This window comes from Schistocerca cancellata, chromosome 1 (assembly GCF_023864275.1).
Source record: "Schistocerca cancellata isolate TAMUIC-IGC-003103 chromosome 1, iqSchCanc2.1, whole genome shotgun sequence".
In the NCBI taxonomy this organism is placed as follows: domain Eukaryota; kingdom Metazoa; phylum Arthropoda; class Insecta; order Orthoptera; family Acrididae; genus Schistocerca; species Schistocerca cancellata.
In genome coordinates, this window is record NC_064626.1 from 947669243 (window position 1) to 947685971 (window position 16729).

The 16729-nt window shown below is 45.8% G+C and overlaps 1 protein-coding gene across 1 annotated transcript in view; it reads left to right on the forward strand.

Moving 5' to 3' along the window:
- LOC126162739 (superoxide dismutase [Cu-Zn]-like) overlaps positions 1-16729 on the forward strand; it is a 170375-nt gene that overhangs the window by 75615 nt on the left and 78031 nt on the right. The window contains exon 3 of the mRNA XM_049919415.1: positions 16042-16260. Coding sequence (XP_049775372.1) covers positions 16042-16260 — 219 coding nt within the window. The remainder of the gene's footprint in view (positions 1-16041; positions 16261-16729) is intronic.

Consider the following 16729-nt stretch of genomic DNA (forward strand, 5'->3'; position numbering starts at 1 on the left):
ATGTACCCTTTACCCTGTGGCTCCTGCAAGATGCAATTTCCACCCCCACACTACTACAGAAGTCAGACAGACGCTCCTAACGTTCTAAAGAAACTTTCAGCAATAAATATCTTCTAAAGTGTTCTGCTGTAAGGAAATGACACAAAAATTCACAAAATTTCTTACGTAACTAGTGGGATACTTGGGTACTGGAGTAGTGTTAGTTAGTGTAAGAAAAACATGAAACTAACGAAAATTATTGACATCTTGGGTTGTCGGGTGTTCTGCCGGATATCAGCGTCGTACTTGTACGATATTTCGGTAACGTAGCTCGTGACCTTCATCAGGTGCGACCTGAGACTGCTCCTCGAGTGGACGTGGTCAGGTATTTATGCCTATGGCCTTCCCCCTCCCCTAACCGCTGCAGGCGCTTCCTCTGTGGTCCGCGCCCATTCCCTGCGACCTGCTGGAGCGTTGCTGCTAAGTTTTCCGTCCGCTGCGGTTCTAGGTGTTCCCTCTACGGTCCGCGCCCACCAAACCCGCTCCTGGGGGTTTCATCTACGGTCTGGGGTACCAAGCGTTCCCTCTGCGGTCCGCGCCCGCTCACCACGACCTGTTGGAGCGTTGCCGCTCCGTTTTTCGTCCGCTGCGGCTCTGGATGTTCCCTCTGCGGTCCGCGCCCACCAGTCCCACTTCTGGGTGTTCCATCTTCGGTCTGGTGCGCCTGGCAGTCCGTCAGGGGCTCGTTTTCCATATCCATGTCTCTGGTTCTTCGGTTTGTGTAGTGTTGCAGCTGGCCCCATTGCTCCTTTAATAATTCCAGAGCCGGATCCCAGGCTGTGCTTAGCTGGTACCCTGTGTCACGGTTCATAAGATCGTCAGCCATTTTAATTTCTATCGATTCTCTTATAACACTGTCCCAAAATCTGGGTGTTTGTGCTAGAATCTTGGTATCCTCGTACTTCATGGCATGATCTAGTTCTAGACAGTGTTCAGCAATGGCTGACTTAGTCACCTGTATTAATCTAGTGAGCCTCTGATGTTCTTTGCACCTGATCTCCACAGTTCATGTCGTCTGGCCAATGTAGGACATGCCACATTGACAAGGTATATTGTAAATCCCTGGTTTTCGTAACCCCAGGTCGTCTTTGTCACTCCCCAGCAGTCCCCCGATCTTGTTGGACGGACAGAAAACACACTTGATATTGTGTTTACAGAGGATTCTACTGATTCTGGCAGAAATAGGACAGGATGGACAGGCTCAATAAGTTTCTTGAACATCTTAACTCATGCCACCCTAATATCAAGTTCACCATGGAACTGGAGAAGAATGGCCAGCTGCCATTTCTGGATGTACTAGTCCAGAGGAAAGCAGATGGATCAATTGGCCACAGTGTGTACCGAAAACCAACACACACTGATTTATATCTGCAGGCCAGCAGCTGTCACCACCCTGGTCCACAGAGCACGTGCCCTGTCAGACCAAGAGAATCTACCTATAGAGATAGAACGTCTAAAAACAGTTTTCTCCAAGAATGGATACACGGACAGACAAATTGAGAGGGCACTCCAACCAGCCACTATACCACAGGTTCCTGAAGAAGAGCAAGATGAAGCAAAGAAGGTGGCATATCTGCCCTATGCTGGCTCTATTTCTGGCTACGTGCTCTCGCTCCAAGAGCGACAAAGGAACAGCCCCTCTCCACGCCAGATATGAAGGGGTATATCTTTCAGTCTCTTCCATTACTCCTTCAGTTCAAGGCGGCAGGAATATCGTCTGCCAATCAGCACTGCTCTTCTAAAACGGGAGAATGACGTTTCGTTTAAGGCGACCAATCCGAAATCTGTAGCATCAGCGTTTGGCGTTTGCTGTCTTCCTGTGAAAACCTCTGAAACTGTGTGCTATGTTTGTAAAGAATGCATAGGCTGGGCGCTCCCACACAGTGTAGCAGAATTTGCTTTTAAGCCAGACACGGGGTCGTTCAGCCTTTCACTCGGTAAACGCTGTCTGCTCCACGGGTGGTTGCTGGCTGACGTAGATAGGCCGACCCGTCCTCTGAAGGGACCGACCTCCTGTCGTGAGGTTTGCCTCTCCCAAACTAAAAGCTTTTGTGACCGTCGTGTCTTGAATGGGTGTGTGTTCGCCAGTCTCGAGTATTTCAACCCCAGTGCGCACTTGCGATTTACTAGTTATTTGCATATCGTTTACATGAATTCATACAACATTGACTTTATCTTATCGAGTTTGGATTCGAATGAAGCGTCTTGATGTGCGGAATATGATTGTGAGGGCGGAATATGTAAGTAATGAAGGTCAAGAGACCACGACGTCTTACAATTTGTATAAATTTCAGTCAATGTTTTACATCTGTCGTATAAGATAACATAGATTTTGGGTGCCTTTTTCTATGCTTCAATTATCGTTTTATCTGCTGAAATATGCGGTAACTATTTCCAGTCAATGATCGGTTAGGTGGACCAGAGGACCCAGTTCGTTTCACGTAAACACAGCCCACACTGTTATAGAGCCACCACCAGCGTTGATAGTGCCTTATTGACAATGTGGGTCCATGGCTTCGTGCAATTTGCGCCACACTCGAACCCTGCCATCTGTTGTTACCAACTGAAATCGGGACTCATCTGACCGAGCTGCGGTTTTCCAGTCTTTTAGGGTCCAACCGAGATGGTCATGAGCCAAGGAGAGCCACTGCAGGCGATGTGCTGCAGTGACAGTCGTTTGCTGCCATAGCCCATTAACGTCACATTTTGCAGCACTGTCCTAAGGGATGCGTTCGTCGTACATTCCACATTGATTTATGCGGTTTTTTCACTCAATGTTGGTTGTCTGTTAGCACTGACAACTCTACGCAGACGCTGCTATTCTCGGCCGTTAAGTGAAGGCCGTCGACCACTGCGTTGTCCGTGGTGAGAGGTAATGTCCGATATTTGGTGTTCTCGGCACTCTCTTGACTCTGTGGATCTCGAAATATTGAATTCCCTAACGATTTCCGAAATCAAATGTCAAATGCGTCTAACTCCAATTACCATTCCGCATTCAGAGTTTTAATTCCCGTCGTGCGGCCATAACCACGCCGGAAAACGTTTCACAGGGTACATACGTCAGCTCCACCATTGTATTACCCTTTTATGCCTTATGTACGCTATACTACCACCATATGTATATGTGCACATCGCTATCCCATGAATTTTGTCATCTCAGTGTAGATCAAACGCTTCGAATCTATTCGTTTCTGGCTTTCTCACTGTCCATGACTGAGACGTTTACTTCAGAAATATGTTCCTCAAATAGGCTCTTCGTCAGATACAAGTAGACTTCTTTAGCTAGCAACACTCTCCGGGTCTGTTTTTAACTTCCTTATTCCTTTCTTCTTCTATCGTCCATCATGTGTTTTTTTCAGTCCAATTCCTTAACTTAATCTAGCAATTGGTCCTCAGTTTTGATGTGAAATTTATCGCTAGTCTCAGTTGCTTTCGTTTTCATTGGTGTACGCAAGTGAAAGAGAAGCTGAAAGGCGCATCCAGTATCGTTTATTACTACACCTAATTATCGAACAATTCGAACTTCGAGCGAGTAGCAAAACAGGCCCGAAAAGGTAATCGAATCTACGTCAGAGAAATCATACAGGACAACTCATGATAGACAAGCATCGGAGTTTTATACCTAAATTAAAACATGTTCTGCACGAGCTTTAAGAGACCTGGAGTTGCATCAGACTGGACCACTAGCAATCACGCATAACTTTTTTTTGCGAAAGTGCGCATATATAGCAGTCCAGAAAGAAAATTAATGGGCTCCAAATGAGGACTACTTTGAAACTTCCTGGCAGATTAAAACTGTGTGCACCGACCGAGATTCGAACTCGGGACCTTTGCCTTTCGCGGGCAAGTGCTCTACCATCTGAGGTACCGAAGCGCGACTCACGCCCGGTCCTCACAGCTTTACGTCTGCCAGTATCTCGTCTCCTGCCTTCCAAACTTTACAGAAGCTCTCCTGCGAAACATGCAGAACTAGCTCTCCTGAAAGAAAGGATACTGCGGAGACATGGCTTAGCCACAGCCTGGGGGATGTTTCCAGAATGAGATTTTCACTCTGCAGCGGAGTGTGCGCTGATATGAAACTTCTTGGCAGATTAAAACTGTGTGCCCGACCGAGACTCGAACTCGGGACCTTTGCCTTTCGCGGGCAAGTGCTCTACCATCTGAGCTACCGAAGCACGACTCACGTCCGGTCCTCACAGCTTCATATCCTCACAGTTTCATATCAGCGCACACTCCGCTGCAGCGTGAAAATCTCATTCTGGAAACATCCCCCAGGTTGTGGCTAAGCCATGTCTCCGCAGTATCCTTTCTTTCAGGAGTGCTAGTTCTGCATGTATCGCAGGAGAGCTTCTGTAAAGTTTGGAAGGTACGAGACGAGATACTGGCAGAAGTAAAGATGTGAGGACCGGGCGTGAGTCGTGCTTCGGTAGCTCAGATGGGAGAGCATTTGCCCGCGAAAGGCAAAGGTCCCGAGTTCGAGTCTCGTTCGGGCACACAGTTTTAATCTGTCAGGAAGTTTCATATCAGCGCACACTCCGCTGCCGAGTGAAAATCTTATTCTGGAGGACTACTTTGTGCACATATAAATTCTTGCCAACACTCAGAATCTGAACCTCACTGGATTGCCTTTGGAGACTGAAGACTGGATAAGGCGACGTAGCCAACTCGTCCAATGAATGGCACCATCAGAAAATCTCCAATCTGGATACAATGAAGACTGAGACAGGAAACGTCTATGACAATAACGGGATTTTACGTCTTTAGTGATCTCGCATAACTGTCCAGAAGATAAAATCACGTCTTTCTTAGGAAGCCACACAATTTTGGAACAAAAATGACAGAATGTACTGACCATTGCCGTATTACGATCTTCATCGTTAAAAATATAGCGGCAGCGCTGTCGTTTTACTGCACTTTATACATATTTAGGCATACATTTTTTTACTGTGTTTCATGTATCTGATATAACATATTTATTTCATTTAGAATCTCTGATTGCAAGTTGTGTGTATTGGATATGTTTGGAGAGTACTGAAGTTATTTTATGGAAATCTTAAACTTCAAATGTGATACTTCTGGCTTCAATAAATAAATAAACACAATAACTATTCAAACTCCATATTCAGTTTTTTCTCTTCATTAAGATAGCTTAAACGGATTATTCGGTCATAAAGTTCGCTTAAATTGATATCTGTCGATATTTCTATTCGCGGGTAACGATTTTTCGTAAGCTCATTAAACCTCCATAGCTCCTTAGAACGACTGTGGCACATGCAATAATTAAGTATAACAACCAAATACAGAGTTACTACTCAGAAAGAGTTACCGTGTGATACTACTGAACTACATTGGAATGAAACAGTATGCAAATTAACAGTCAATTTATTAACTAACTAATTTTATTAAATCAATTAATGCGCTGCCTTTTTGTTCACGGCTTCTCAACTGCGGAAAGAAAACCGTACAGTACAGTAGAACGTCTGAAACATTTTCCTTCGTTACTGTTGATTTCGAAACACCCTACATTTTATGGCACACGGCTTCAGGTCTGCGAGCGTATCAAAAGATTCTGTCACTTTTCTTTTGCTGGATCATAGATTGTCGCGATGTGGAGTGCACATATCGTGAAAGGGAATTTATAGTTTCAGTAACCTTTTTCCAGCGAGGAAAAACGAATTTCTATAGACAATTTTTTCAACGCAAGTAGTGACAGGTGTGAAGCTCGTAACATACTTTAATCTGATTTTTTGTTTCGCAGTTGTGACACGTAATGGAAGGACGACAACAGCGCGTGTGGATACGCATGTGTGTATGTGAGTGTGTGCGCGCGCGAGTCAGAAGCAACTGTGGATTTATGAGCTTAATACCTGTATGGAGAACGTTTTACCTACGTCACATAAATCAGTGTTCGCACAGCGCCACGGCGGAATATATCACTGTGCGACAGGTTTACTGGCCGCATGGTCACACAAGTCATATCCAGCGATTCAAGCGGTCGCGATGCTTATTGATGGTCCTAAATGAAGACTGATTGAATACACCAATGCACCGGAATATTCTACAGTTAATGACAGAAGCAGCACTGTATTTGCTCTATGACGTCACTCACGACAGGTAGTATTATAACTAGTGATTAAATTCTCTGTTATTCTATTTGCGTTAGCGGCTATTGACGCGTATTCGGACGTGCCGTTAATAATCGCTGGCTTCGAGATCCGTACTGGAAGAATTTGCTGAAAACCGTTGCCAAATAATCACCGATGTGAAGAGACATTGGGATATCGGTTTAAGGTGTACGGCAAGAAAGGAAGAATGAATTGACTGTTGCTGTTAATATAACGATCATCCTCCTTTACCTCCTCTGCATTACTGCAGATGATGTATCACTGAGCACATTTGTTCTGTGCATGCAGTGCACGTGAGGCGCGTAGTTATTTCCACTGCACTGTGTGGAATACGAAGGTTCTGTTATAGTTCACTAACCTGCTGTCTTCAAGTTGACGTCCCCAGCGCGGAAAACAGCACGCAGGTCGTAGGTTCTGTATCTTGAGGCTGAAACTGACTTTTAGCGAGGTTCTGTTCTGAAATAATGTATCACTTCTTTGGGATGCCACTAGCATATTTTAATATAGCCATACGACAAGACTACATGAACTTAACACAACACCTTCTGATACAGCAAAGTACATGACCAAACACAATGTTTACGAAAATGTGTGTATCTTTACACTATTTGTGGAACGTGTCTGTGCCTCATGACTGCCGGAGTGAATCTTTTAATACTGAATACTGGCAAACACATCCTGCCACAGACAACATGACTGTACATCTCAACTGCCTAATCCAGAGTGACGAACAGGAACTTAAATAAAAATTGGAAACACATCCTACGACAGACAACATGTCTGTTCTTCTCGACTGCCTCATCCAGAGTGACGAACAGCCCGAAACACTTCGCGCGCCATACCAGAAAAGGCGTGACCCGAACGCTTCCGAAGTGCTGTCTGCAATTTCGTGAGTCTTTTGTTTTTGATTTAAATTGTTTTTAATAATTCTAAAAGGACTGATTGATAGTCAGCTGTTGAGAGATATTTATATTAGAAAGTGAAGTCATTACAATATGTAGTTTAACTAATAATAAGAACTATACTTTAACGTTTTGGCGCCCTTTCTCCGAACACAGCAGCCAATCACAGAGCAGTAGCATTATGCAGGCGGTCTTTCTCACGGGAATGGTACCGAATCTAACATTTGTCACAGGTACCTCACACCACATTTCGTCATCTATATACTTCTTGCATCTCCACTGCTCTGGGAACAGCTTCTTGGAGCCTAATGTGATGGCTGACTGAGCCAGAAATATTACAGGTGGCAAAGCCTAAGAAGCAAGATATCGTAATAGATCAACATTGTTAATCTAAGAATGTACTGCAATCGTACGAAAGATGAGCAAAATCGGTATCTTATTAGGCGCGTGCTTCCATTTCCAGATGACGCGGTTTGAACACCGAGAAAATTCTTGTAAGCACACAGGACAAAAGTTTGTCAGGTCTAGGAGATAATACAGTAACACTACGCGGCGCTGCCTCTAACCTTGATAATGAAGAAAAGACTCCACAAGTTTCTTCTGGTATGTCACACCCAGCTGAATTCACTCGTGATGATTATATCTCCTCGATCTACCAAAGTGAGGGATGTCGATTCCGATGTTTCACTTCCAGATAGTCTAAGACCTTTTCTATGAACATAATGTCGAGTGATTTAGTGGGGCCGAACGGGGTGACCGAGCGGTTCTAAGAGCTACAGTCTGCAACCGCGCGACCGCTACGGTCGCAGGTTCTAATCCTGCCTCGGGCATGGATATGTGTGTTCTCCTTAGGTTAGTTAGGTTTAAGTAGTTCTAAGTTCTAGGGGACTGATGACCTCAGAAGTTAAGTCCAATAGTGCTCAGAGCCATGTGAACCTTTTTTTTTTTTATTTAGTGCGGCAGTCGAGGTGTGATAGGGTGCTCTACTGTTCGTCAGATAGGGAAGTTTGCTTACAGCCATTTGAAGATGGTTGCTGTCATCTTAGAGGACGAGAGTGTTTACAGTGTACTACTGAACTTAAGATGTAGATGAAATGACAAAACGTGGTCACCGAGTATATTGGAGTGAACATTCTGGGCCAAGTTCACGAGAACCTGAATAAGTGGCCCAACTGCTGCGAAGTAATCCCCATAACATCACAGAACCACCTTCCGTCTGAACTTTACGCTCCAAGCATTGCAGGTTAACACAGGACTCGAGCAGCAGCAGTTAGTCAGGCGGACGGCAGCCCAAGTCTTGCTCGTAATATGCATAAGAATTCCTAGCTAACGTTGCGCTTCCTGTACTCTGTTTATAATCGTGCAGACTGCACAAGGTAGGGTCCTCGCTATGTCGTACCCTGTTGTTTCCGAATCCTGGATTATCTGTACTCCAAAAAACGCTATGTGCACTACTGGCCATTAAAATTGCCACACCACGGAGATGACGTACTACAGACGTGAAATTTATCCGACAGGAAGAAGATGCTGTGATATGCAAATGATTAACTTTTCAGAGCATTTAAACAAGGTTGGCGCCGGTGGCGACACCTATAACGTGCTGACATGAGAAAAGTTTCCAACCGATTTCTCATACACAAACAGCAGTTGACCGGCGTTGCCTGGTGAAACGTTGTTGTGATGCCTCGTGTAAGGAGGAGAAATGCGTACCATCCCGTTTCCGACTTTGATAAAGGTCGGATTGTAGCCTATTGCAATTGCGGTTTATCGTATGGCGACATTGCTGCTCACGTTGGTCGAGATCCAATGACTGTTAGCAGAATATGGAATCGGTGGGTTCAGGAAGGTAATACGGAACGCCGTGCTGGATCCCAACGGCCTCGTATCACTAGCAGTCGAGATGACAGGCATCTTATCCGCATGGCTGTAACGGATCGTACAGCCACGTCTCGATGCCTGAGTCAACAGATGGAGACGTTTGCAAGACAACAACCATCTGCACGAACAGTTCGACGACGTTTGCAGCAGTATGGACTATGAGCTCGGAGACCATGGCTGCGGTTACCCTCGACGCTGCATCACAGACAGGAGCGTCTGCGATGGGGCACTCAACGACGAACCTGGGTGCACGAATAGCAAAAGCGTAATTTTTTCGGATGAATTCAGGGTCTGTTTACAGCATCATGATGGTCGCATCCGTGTTTGGCGACATCGCGGGGAACTCGCATTGGAAGCGTGTATTCGTCATCGCCTTACTGGCGTATCACCCAGCGTGATGGTATGGAGTGCCATTGGTTACACGTCTCGGTCACCTCTTGTTCGCATTGACGGCACTTTGAACAGTGGACGTTACATTTCAGATGTGTTACGACCCGTGGCTCTACCCTTCATTCGATCCCTACATTTCAGCAGGATAATGCACGACCGCATATTTCAGGTCCTGTACAGGCCTTTCTGGGTACAGAAAATGTTCGACTGCTGCTCTGGCCAGCACATTCTCCAGATCTCTCACCAACTGAAAACGTCTGGTCAATGGTGGCCGAGCAACTGGCTCGTCACAATACGCCAGTCACTACTCTTGATGAACTGTGGTATCGTGTCGAAGCTGCATGGGCAGCTGTACCTGTACACGCCGCCCAAGCCCTGTTTGACTCAATGTCAAGGCCTTTATTACGGCCAGAGGTGGTTATTCTGGGTGCTGATTTCTCAGGATCTATGCACCCAAATTGCGTGAAAATGTAATCACATGTCAGTTCTAGTTTAATATATTTGTCCAAAGAATACCCGTTTATCATGTGCATTTCTTCCTGGTGTAGCAATTTTAATGGCCAGTAGTGTATGTTTCTTCTCTGTGTTGAGTCGCATACTGCTCTCGTGTGCATTCTGCGTCTTTGTTGGCCCACTCCTAGCGCTCTACATAGTTTTTCGGTGATAGCGATGTTTTCAGTGCCTTGGAAGAAGAAATCGCCGATTCCTCTTCAGAAGTAGACTCGATTATACCGATATTGATACAGATCTCTGTGGGCTGAAGGCTCCCCTTACTCAGTAAATAAAATACTGTTGCGAGGCGTTATGAAATATTGTATCGTCTAAATCAGTATTCGCTAAACAATTCTGGTAGTGAGAAGTATAATGAAAAAGCGGACTGATCACGTGTTTACTAAAAGTGTTGCGATGTACGAAAAAAAAAAAACGCACCACGAAGGAATAATTCGAATGGGAGGGAAACTGGTTGATGTGATATACACGTACCGACAAACAAATTATCACAATTTCAGAAAAAAAACGAATTTGTTCAAGGGAAAGAACTTCACAAGTTGAGCAGGTCAACAGCGCGTTGGTCGACCTCTGGCCCTTTAGCTGCCAGTTATTCGGCTTGGCACTGAACGACCGAGTTGTTGAACGTCCTCCTGAGGGATATTGTGCCAAATTTTGTCCGACTGGTGCAACAGATCTTGAAAACCCCCAGCTGGTTGGAGAGCCCTGCGCCCAATGCTCCAAACGTTCTCATTTGGGGAGAGATCGGGTGACCTTACTAGCCAAGGTAGGGTTTGGCAGGCACGAAGACAAGCGGTAGAAACTCTCGCCGTGTACGGGCGGGCATTATCTGGTTGAAATGTAAGCCCGGGATGGGTTGCCACTAACGGCAACAAAATCGGGTGTAGAATACCGTCGCTGTACCTCTGTGATGTATGGGCTCCTTGAATGGCCATCAAAGGAGTCTGCTGCGAAAACAAGTAGCATCCCAGACCATCACCCCTGGTACTTGGGCCTTACGGTTGACGACAGTCAGGCTGGAATCTCAGTGCTGTGAACGAGTACAAATGGAGCAAAAATGAATGAAAACCAACTACTCTGCCTCAGAATAGTCCCCCAGTGCGGTTTCTGCAATTGTGAAACGAACTCGATAACGCTGGTGAGTAGGATGGGTGCGGGAGGATTTCCCACCCCCAACGCTGTACACAATTCTTGATGACGTCTGCTAAGTGGCCTTCAGCGGTCTCATGGAGTATGACTGCATTATCTAGCATTGCCGGACGTTTTCGCCGTCACCCACGGCTCCTCGTAGCTTCGCATGACACTGAGTAGCATTCCTGCCAGCGAGAAAGGCAATTTTTACGTATGCTCGCCGTTCCAATCTGCTTACATCCATTTTGTAGCACTGCCAAGTTCACACTAAGTGTTTAACGCGCTGGTACCGAGCTATCCTCGAACGCGGCAGCAATCTGCCGGTCGATTTCGGTACTACTTGCCGTGGGCTTTCGAATGTATTTACTGCGATTACAGCGATGCTACATGTTCGCACGGTGTACCTTAGTTGTCATGACTTATGGATTGAGTCTCGTAGTTCACTGATCTTATAACTTTCTTCCTACCTTAAACAAAAATTTTCAAAAAAACGTTTATAAATTAGTACTTGTTGCAAAATGATAATGCATAGACTTGTACTATATTTTTTCATTAAAATACAGCTCTTTTTGCTTTGCACGAGTAGAGGTTCAAATCTCTCCTTTACTAACTATGACTATGAAGATTTTTTTAAAGAAATGTTTACATTTTCGGTAGAATCGCCCTTAAGCGGGTGATGTAGTATTTTAGAGTGAGCTTACTAAATCTGGGTGTTCAGAGGGGCACTTGAGCCACCGTATCCCTCCGTCGCTCACTCGGTTTGCTAACCTTCATCTACATATACATCTCTGCAATTCACAATTAGCTGCCAGAGGATTCATCGAACCAAATTCGCGTTACTCTCTACCGCTCCACTCACGAACAACGCACGGGGAAAACCAACACTTAAATCCACCCGCGCGAGCTCTGATTTCTGTTATTTTATTTGCAAACTATCTAAGAGTGCTACTTACATTGTCTCCTAAATCGTTTTTTCAGATCAGGAACAGCAGAGGGCTATAACGCCAGTTATTAATTCTGCTCTACTCGAAGACTTTCCGTCAGTTACTACGAAGTGTGACCTTTCTGACAGGAAAGCACGAATCTAGTCCCACAACTGAGACGATAGTCGACAGGTATGCAATTTGAAGTCGCTTGTGAGGAACAGTGTCAAAAACCTTCTGTAAATCTATTGTAAAAATATGGGATCAGTTTGAGTCCCCTGTCGATAGCACTTATCGCTTCGTGAGAATAAAGGTCTGGTTGTGTTTCACAAGAACGATATTTTCTGAATCCGTGTTGACTATTTGTCAATAAATCGTTTCCTTCGAGGTAATTCATAATGTTCACAGACAGCATATGTTCCAAAATTCTATTGCAAACCGACAATAGCGATGTGGGTCTATAATTCAGCGGATTACTCCTATTTCCTTTCTTGAGTATTGGTGTGACTTGTTTCTTTAGAAACGGATCTTTCTACGGGGGAGCGGTTGCATATGACGGCAAGTATGGAGCTATTGTATCAGCATGCTCTGAGAGGGACCTGGCTGATACACAATCAGGACCGGAAGCCTTGCCTTTGTTAAGTGATTAGCTCAGCGCCCTCTGCTTCGCTCGCGTAGACTGTATGGGCTGAATAGATGATTTTTTATTTAATTGAATTTTTATCTTGTTCACGTACTGCAACACTTTATATGCTTTTCACGCCAATTGAAGCCATACAATCATAGATTTTTTTCCAAATTTACTTCTGATCAAAGAGCGACTCTCGTACTGTAGCCCAAAGGTTTTGTTATCATAGCTTTTGCATTCTTGTGGAGATATTTCCATAGCCACCTTCATCCCCTAATAAATGTTTCTTTATATATAAAACCGAGAAGTGAAATACTAATTTTCGCAAAATTAGCTTTCAAATTACTTTAATGTAACGAAATATATTCTTAAAAGTTTTCATTCCCTATTACACTACAATAACGGTAGAATTCCCAGGAACACTGAAACATGTTTTTTTAGTTTCTAATCGAGGAGTCAATACCAGTTGCAACAGATGTAGTAAAAATCCTTTAGTAGTTAATTAGTAATTATTTATTTTCGGAAAAGTTTCACCCACCTATAGTTGGATATCCAAAAACGCTGAAACGCATTTTTTTTATTTTTTTATTTTCCGCATGAGGCACCAAGAACATGGTACACTACTGGCCATTAAAATTGCTACACCAAGAAGAAATGCAGATGATAAACGGTTATTCATTGGACAACTATATTATACTAGAACTGACATGTGATTACATTTTCACGCAATTTGGGTGCATAGATCCTGAGAAATCAGTACCCCGAACAACCACCTCTGGCCGTAATAACGGCCTTGATACGCCTGGGCATTGAGTCAAACAGAGCTTGGGTGGCGTGTACAGGTACAGCTGCCCATGCAGCTTCAACACGATACCACAGTTCATCAAGAGTAGTGACTGGCGTATTGTGACGAGCCAGTTGCTCGGCCACCATTGACCAGACGTTTTCAATTGGTGAGAGATCTGGAGAATGTGCTGGCCAGAGCAGCAGTCTAACATTTTCAGTATCCAGAAAGGACCTGCAACAAGCGGTCGTGCATTATCCTGCTGAAATGTAGGGTTTCGCAGGGATCGAATCAAGGGTAGAGCCACGGGTCGTACTACATCTGAAATGTAACGTCCACTGTTCAAAGTGCCGTCAATGCGAACAAGAAGTGACCTAGAAGTGTAACCAATGGTACCCCATACCATCACGCCGGGTGAACGCCAGTATGGCGATGACGAATACACGCTTCCAATGTGCGTTCACCGCGATGTCACCCAACACAGTTGCGACCATCATGATGCTGTAAACAGAACCTGGATTAATCCGAAAAAATGACATTTTGTCATTCGTACACCCAGGTTCGTCGTTGCGTACACCATCGCAGGCGCTCCTATCTGTGATGCAGCGTCGAGGGTAACCGCAGCCATGGTCTCCGAGCTGATAGTCCATGCTTCTGCAAACGTCGTCGAACTGTTCGTGCAGATGGTTGTTATCTTACAAACGTCCTCATATGTTGACTCAGGGATCGAGACGTGGCTGCACGATCCGTTACAGCCATGCGGATAAGATGCCTGTCATCTCGACTGCTAGTGATACGAGGCCGTTGGGATCCCGCACGGCTTTCCGTATTACCCTCCTGATTCCATATTCTGCTAACAGTCATTGAATCTCGACCTACGCGAGCAGCAATGTCGCCATACGATAAACCGCAATCGCGATAGGCTACAATCCGACCTTTATCAAAGTCGGAAACGTGATGGTACGCATTTCTCCTCCTTACACGAGGCATCACAACAACGTTTCACCAGACAACGTCGGTCATCTGCTGTTTGTGTATGAGAAATCGGTTGGAAACTTTCCTCATATCTGCACGTTGTAGGTGTCGCCACCGGCGCCAGCCTTGTGTAAATGCTCTGAAAAGCTAATCATTTACATATCACAGCATCTTCTACCTGTTGGCTAAATTTCGCGTCTGTAGCACGTCATCTTCGTGGTGTAGCAATTCTAATGGCCAGTAGTGTATTATTTCGTAGTTCTAGATTCAAAATTGGCTTAATACCGACATACTTTCAAAAAGTCTTCCATTGCCTTTTTAACCCCCTTAGGACTGGAATTTCGGAAAACCCCTTCTTAAATGATGCCTGCATTATAAGGTCCACACTCCCTGCAAACGTCAAGTTTCTGTCCTTGACGGTCTGGGTTTGGGCGATGATGAGGCAGTCAGTCAGTCCGAAGATTGCCTTTTATATACACTGTGGAGCCAAAGAACCTGGTACACCTCCCTAATATCGTGTAGGGCTTCCGCGAGGTCGCAGAAGTGGCGCAACACGACGCGAAATGGACTCGACTAATGTCTGAAGTAGTCCTGGAGGGAAGTGACACCATGAATCTTGCAAGGCTTCCCATAAATCCGTAAGAGTACGAAGGGGTGGAGATCTCTTCTGAACGGCTAGTTGCAATGCATCCCAAATACGCTGAATGATGTTCATGTCTGGGGAGCTTGGTGGCCAGTGAAGTGTTTAAACTCGGAAGAGTGTTCCTGGAGCCACTCTGTAGCAAGTCTGGACCTGTGGGCTGCCTGAAGTCCTTCGAAATGCACAGTGAACATGAATGGACGCAAATGATCAGACAGGATTCTTACGTACGTGTCACCTGTCAGAGTCGTATCTAGACGCATGAGGGGTGCCACATCACTCCACGTCCCACATCATTACAGAGGCTCCATCAGCTTCAACAGTCCCTTGCTGACATGCAGGGTGCATGGATTCATGATGTATCCATACCCGTACACGTCCATCCACTCGATACAATCTGAAACGAGACGCGTTCGTTCAGGCAACATGTTTCGGGTCATCAACAGTCCAATGTCGATGTTGACGGGCCCAGGCGAGGCGTAAAGCTTTGTGTCGTGGAGTTGTCAAGGCTACACGAGTGGGCCTTCGGTTCCGAAAACTCATATCCATGATGTTTCGTGAATGGTTGATACGCTGACACTTGTTGATGGCCCAGCATTGACGTCTGCAGCAATTTGCGGAAGGGCTGTACTTCTGTCACGTTGAACGATTCTCTTCAGTCGTCGTTGGTCCCGATCTTGCAGGATCTTTCTCCGGTCGCAGTGATGTGGGAGATTTGATGTTCTACTGGATTCCTGATATTCACTGTACACTCGTGAAATGGTCGTATGGTAAAATCCTCACTTCATTGCTACCTCGGTGTGTCCCACGGCTCGTGCTCTGACTGTAGCACTACGTTCAAATTCACTTAAATCTTTATAAGCTGTCATTGTAGCAGCAGTAACCGATCTAACAAATGCGTCAGACACTTGTTGTCTTATATAGGCTTTGCTGAGCGCAGCGCCGGCTTCTGCCTGTTTATGTATCTCTGTATTTGCCTACGCATGCCTGTACCAGTTTCTTTGGCGATTTAGCGTACATATAGAGATTTCAGCTGCTCTGCTTTAGTCAAAGTCTCGATCCAGTGTGGCCGATGCGCGATAGCTGACTAAACCAGCTGTTGCTTGTGTGCGGCAGGATGGCCCCGTGGTAACGGCTCGCGCCTCTCTGAGCGGCTCCAACACGGAGGCGGTGGGTGAGCTGCAGCTGGAGCAGGCGGCGCCGCCGTTTGGTCCCGTGGCGGTCCGCGGCAACGCCACAAGCCTGCCGCCGGGCCTCTACCGCCTCTTCGTCACCATACTGGGAGACCTGCGCGACGGCTGCGACAGCCTCCAGCCCGCCTACAGCCCTTACCAGGTAAGCCGCGGAGCAGACGTCATGTACAAGTAACTTACAGGAATGCCATCTGGTAAAGTCCTCGACATCTGCCGATGTTTCAACAGGTGAACAACTGACACGTTGAGGAAATAAATCTCGGCTGAACAGCCTGGTATGAGTGTGCATAGGACACAATATTTCGGCAATCGACCACGTTGCCATCATCAGGTGCGCTGATGTATTGACCGACGGGTCCGGATCTCGTGGTCGTGCGGTAGCGTTCTCGCTTCCCACGCCCGGGTTCGATTCCCGGCGAGGTCAGGGATTTTCTCTGCCTCGTGATGACTGGTTGTTGTGTGATGTCCTTAGATTAGTTAGGTTTAAGTAGTTCTAAGTTCCAGGGGAGTGATGACCATAGATGTTAAGTCCCATAGTGCTCAGAGCCATTTGAACCATTTGAGCCATTGACCGACGGTGGGGCCGGCGCCATGTATGTATAGGACAGTCC